This window comes from Eurypyga helias, unplaced genomic scaffold (assembly GCF_000690775.1).
Source record: "Eurypyga helias isolate BGI_N326 unplaced genomic scaffold, ASM69077v1 scaffold39864, whole genome shotgun sequence".
Lineage (NCBI taxonomy): Eukaryota > Metazoa > Chordata > Aves > Eurypygiformes > Eurypygidae > Eurypyga > Eurypyga helias.
The window spans coordinates 1-4,330 of record NW_010245286.1 but is presented as its reverse complement, the minus strand read 5'-3'; the positions used below and the strand labels follow the sequence as shown (position 1 = coordinate 4,330).

At 44.4% G+C, this 4,330-nt stretch overlaps 1 protein-coding gene across 1 annotated transcript in view; it reads left to right on the top strand.

The window, feature by feature from the left end:
- ATP12A (ATPase, H+/K+ transporting, nongastric, alpha polypeptide) overlaps nt 1-2,770 on the top strand; it is a 19,695-nt gene extending 16,925 nt beyond the window's left edge. The window contains exons 20-23 of the mRNA XM_010150002.1: nt 540-673; nt 1,589-1,690; nt 2,385-2,476; nt 2,643-2,770. Of these exons, the coding sequence (XP_010148304.1) occupies nt 540-673; nt 1,589-1,690; nt 2,385-2,476; nt 2,643-2,671 (357 nt within the window). The 3' untranslated portion in view covers nt 2,672-2,770. The remainder of the gene's footprint in view (nt 1-539; nt 674-1,588; nt 1,691-2,384; nt 2,477-2,642) is intronic.
- Nucleotides 2,771-4,330: the final 1,560 nt, after the last annotated feature.

Sequence of the window (4,330 nt, the reverse complement as noted above, 5' to 3'; positions counted from 1 at the left end):
GAGATTTGAATGCAAAAATAATTAGTTTTCATCTAACAGTCCCTTAGGACAGACTCTTTAGAGCTTCCTGTCACCTAACACTTTCATTCCAACTCCATTTTTTCATTTATTCCTCTACAGTTTGCCTTCTCCTGATTCAAAGCCTCTGGAGATGCACTTTCTCCTCTGGACTTTACGTTTAGACCCATCATAATCCCCCAGGTCTGCTCCTGAGCAGCACTACTGCACTCTGCAGACCCTCCCCCTTTCACTCTTCACTCCCCCTCACTCGTTCTGCAGAAATCACAAGATACAGAAGCCATTAATAAATCAATATAAATACCTCCTTACACCAAGCTCCCTGCTTCAGCCTCATGAATCATCTGCAGTAACTAGCGGACTAGAAGAACTGCCCCAAATCTGATCATTGTGTATCTGAATCTGGAATAGCTCCGCAGTTACACCTTAGCAACTGAAATCCCACTATCGAGGTTTGCAGACACTTGCATGAGATATGAGCCTCTGATAGAGCCCCATTTGATTTTTCCTCCGCTTTGCAGACTAAATACCAGAGGATGTACCTGCAGTGGACTGGCTACACTGCCTTTTTTGTCAGCATCACAATCCAGCAAGTTGCTGATTTGATCATCAGGAAAACACGAAGAAATTCCATTTTCCAGCAGGGTCTTTTCAGGTAAGGTTTACAGATTTCTTTACCTGACACATGAGAGGATTAGTTAGCCCGCTGCTAATTTTGGAAGAAGCGCAGCCCACTCACATTCAGCCTTTGAACAGAGACTAGCTCTGGCTTCAAGCAATCGCAAAGCTCAGATAAACACGTTATTACACCTCCCCTCAACCCCCTTTCCTACTTCATGATGGAGGTTTTCTTTGAAGGAAGACCTTGCACTGATTACTCTGAAAATGCAGCAGTTTAAAGCCGACTCTCCATTCATCAGAACGTTTATTACAAAAAAGGGCAGTTTCCTCTCCAGACTATGAAGTTCTTTACGTAGTTATCAACAGGTAGCACATTTGGACCCTTCCGAGATAACTTCAGCCTCTGAAGAGGAGATACCAGCTGGTCAAACTCCCACAGGTAGTGCTGGCTGCCCTCTGCAAAACACTCTGCACCCTTCAATCCCACGGAGGCCAGGGAGTTAAAAATACCTATCGGGATGGAGGCCACATGCAAAAGCTGGCATTTAGTCAGAGCATTTCTGATAGGAAACTGAATTGTTTTCCTTTCTTTATCTGCAGATACAGAGCCTACACCTACCTATGTTTCCTTCTTGCATTTACATTCAGTCACAATGTGCACGTTCACAGTGCGACCGGGAGACATGACTAACGCACGCCGCAGGGCTATCTAAAGCTTGCGTTAATCCAGGGAGGCCAGGCTACCGGGAAAGACCCCGGCATATGCCACACAAGACAGCGTTATGGAGTCTACGGCTCGTCTCTGTGGTCCTCGCTGGCTGCAGGTCGCCCGAGCTGGCTACCAGAGCACAGCCGCAGCCCTGAAAGCGGCGCAGGCTTCGCGTTATGCTGCGGCGTCGGGTCCTTACGCACGGAGGCACGTGACCCTTCCTCTTTGGTTTTCTTGTAGGAACAAAGTCATCTGGGTGGGGATATTTTCCCAGATAGGGATTGCTCTGATTCTTACCTATGGTCTTGGACATGTTACAGCCCTGAACTTCACACCGCTGAGGTGAGTTTTGACATTAATGTACATCCCTCACACCACCAAGAAACAGACACCGACTTACCATTCTGCCAGCAACAGACAAATGGGAGCAGGACACCCACGCAGCACAATTCAAGGATAAATATTTAAGAATATTCATTATGAAGAACAGGGTAGACAATTTCTTGACCAAAAGGGCATTATTTTCCATAGTTTCCACAAAGGAAAACACTACTATTTCTACTAGATTTACTGCCAAGGATCTAGGAATCTACTTGTGTAGAACAAACATTTGACTATTTTTCCATGATCCCAAATATTTTGGTGAGATTAGATAGCATTTCACTTACATTTTATGCAAGCAACTTTTATTTTAAATATATCGCTGTCAGAAACGTTCCATGTTTCATAGAATGGTTTGGGTTTGAAGGGACCTTAAAGATGTTTCTCCCAACTGCAGAGACTGTACTACCACCAGGCAACATTTTCTTCTGAATAGGATCTGGAATAAATTAATTCACAGCAACTACTTAAGAATGGGAGGCTTACAATGTACATCATCTTATTTCTAACCATCAGAGTGTCTAAATTAAGGGGAAAAAAGATGCACCAAAATGCCAGATTCTCTTTTAGTGACATCAGATAGCACAGAGAGACCCCAGAAATTCAGCTGACTGGTTAGATGTTTCGGAATGAGAACCTCTTCTTCCACTCCCAGGTTTCAGTATTGGTTTGTGGCTGTACCATTTGCCATCTTGATCTGGGTCTACGATGAAGTCCGCAAGCTGTTCATCAGGAGATACCCAGGGAGTAAGTAGATTTTTCTAGCTTAGTATTTCAATAAGGCATCCTTTCCTACCCCTTCACTCATACACATACCTTAGCTGCTGCTTAAAAATGGACCATTTCTTCCCAATGACTACTTTTCTGAGGAAAATAACCAATTTTATCCCCTTCCTCCCTTCTCCTGCTGCAGGCTGGTGGGACAAGAACATGTATTATTGAAGCAGTCTTTATCACTGGTCTTTGTCCTTGTGGAGAGCTTCTTCCCCACCTGACACAGCCTCTGCTGCTTTACCATCCTGTCTGTGCAATACCAAGCATGGGTTCGCCCCATGAAGGGGAGAAGGAATTTCATGAATTTCATGAAGAAGTAAGGACTTTCGAGGTTGACAAATTACCTCCCACTGTACTGTAAAGCTGACACTTCTCTAGAAATTGAAATGCTACCTATTTTTGTAACAAGCACAATTTTCCTTCATTCAAAGAACTTGGAGAGCACTCCGAGAGGAAAACATGCATAAAGGAGGGAAAAAAAAAAAAAAAGGACATAAACCCCATATAATCTAAGGCATTAATTTGCACTAAAGGTGGTGTTTGCTGATTTTCTTTTTTTTGGTGGAACTGAATTCCAAGAGAGTGCATACCTAGATCTGTATTACCTTATCAAGGGTAAAAACGCTGTATAAGGATAATTTGATAATAAAACTTTTTTCAAAAAACAGTTCTCCATCTTATTTTCTTTTAAAGCCTAAGAGAAACAGATTGGAACAGGAAAGGACCTAACCTCTTCCAGGTCAGAGAGGAAAGAAGTAAATGCCTTTTTTGTCTCCATTAATAGATTAACATACTTCGGATACTTGTTCAAGTTTTGATAAACACATCTTGAAAACCAAGGCACAACCAGTCGATTTGAACGCTCTGAGATAAAAAAATCAACACTTAACTTTCCAAAAGCCACAATCTCCAAGGCAAAATAGACCATAGTATGCATTAGAATGGTACAGTTTAAATTCTATTTGAAACTGGGTCTTTAATACGGTACTTTTAGCAAGAACCAGTAGGTACCTTACCTAGTTTAGACAGTGGTTTTACCAATTTTAAAGCAAATGAAAAAATAATGTACGTTGATATTTCACATTTAAATACAAGCATACACAAGCTTTAGAAAAGAAATGGGCAAAAAAAACCCTCCTCTTGCAGCAAAGAGGGATTACCAACATAGAAGAAACCAAGAGAATCACAGCGTGGTTTGGGTTGGAAGGGACCTTAAAGACCATCTAGTTCTAACCCCCTGCCATGGGCAGGGACACCTTCCACTAGACCAGGTTGCTCCAAGCCTCATCCAGCCTGGCCTTGGACACTCCCAGGGATGGGGCATCCACAGCTTCTCTGGGCACCCTGTCCCAGTGCCTCCCCACCCTCTCCGGGAATAACTTCTTCCTGATATCCAATCTAAACCTCCCCACTTTCAATTTAAACCCATCACCCCTTGTCCTGTCACTACAGGCCCTTGTAAAACGTCCCCCCCAGCTTCCTTGTAGCCCCTTCAGGCACTGGAAGGTGCAATAAGGTCTCCCCGGAGCCTTCTCTTCTCCAGGCTGAACAAGCCCAACTCTCCCAGCCTGTCCCCATAGCAGAGGGGCTCCAGCCCTTGGAGCATCTCCGTGGCCCCCTCTGGACTCACTCTAACAGGTCCATGTTCCTCTGATACTGGGAACCCCAGAGCAGGATGCAGAACTGTAGGGGATGTCTCAGGAGAGTGGAGCAGAAGGGGAGAGTCCCCTCACTGGTGCTGGTCACGCTGCTCTGGATACAGCCCAGGATACGGTTGGCTTTTTGGGCTGCCAGCGCACACGGCCGGCTCATGTCCAGCTTTTCATC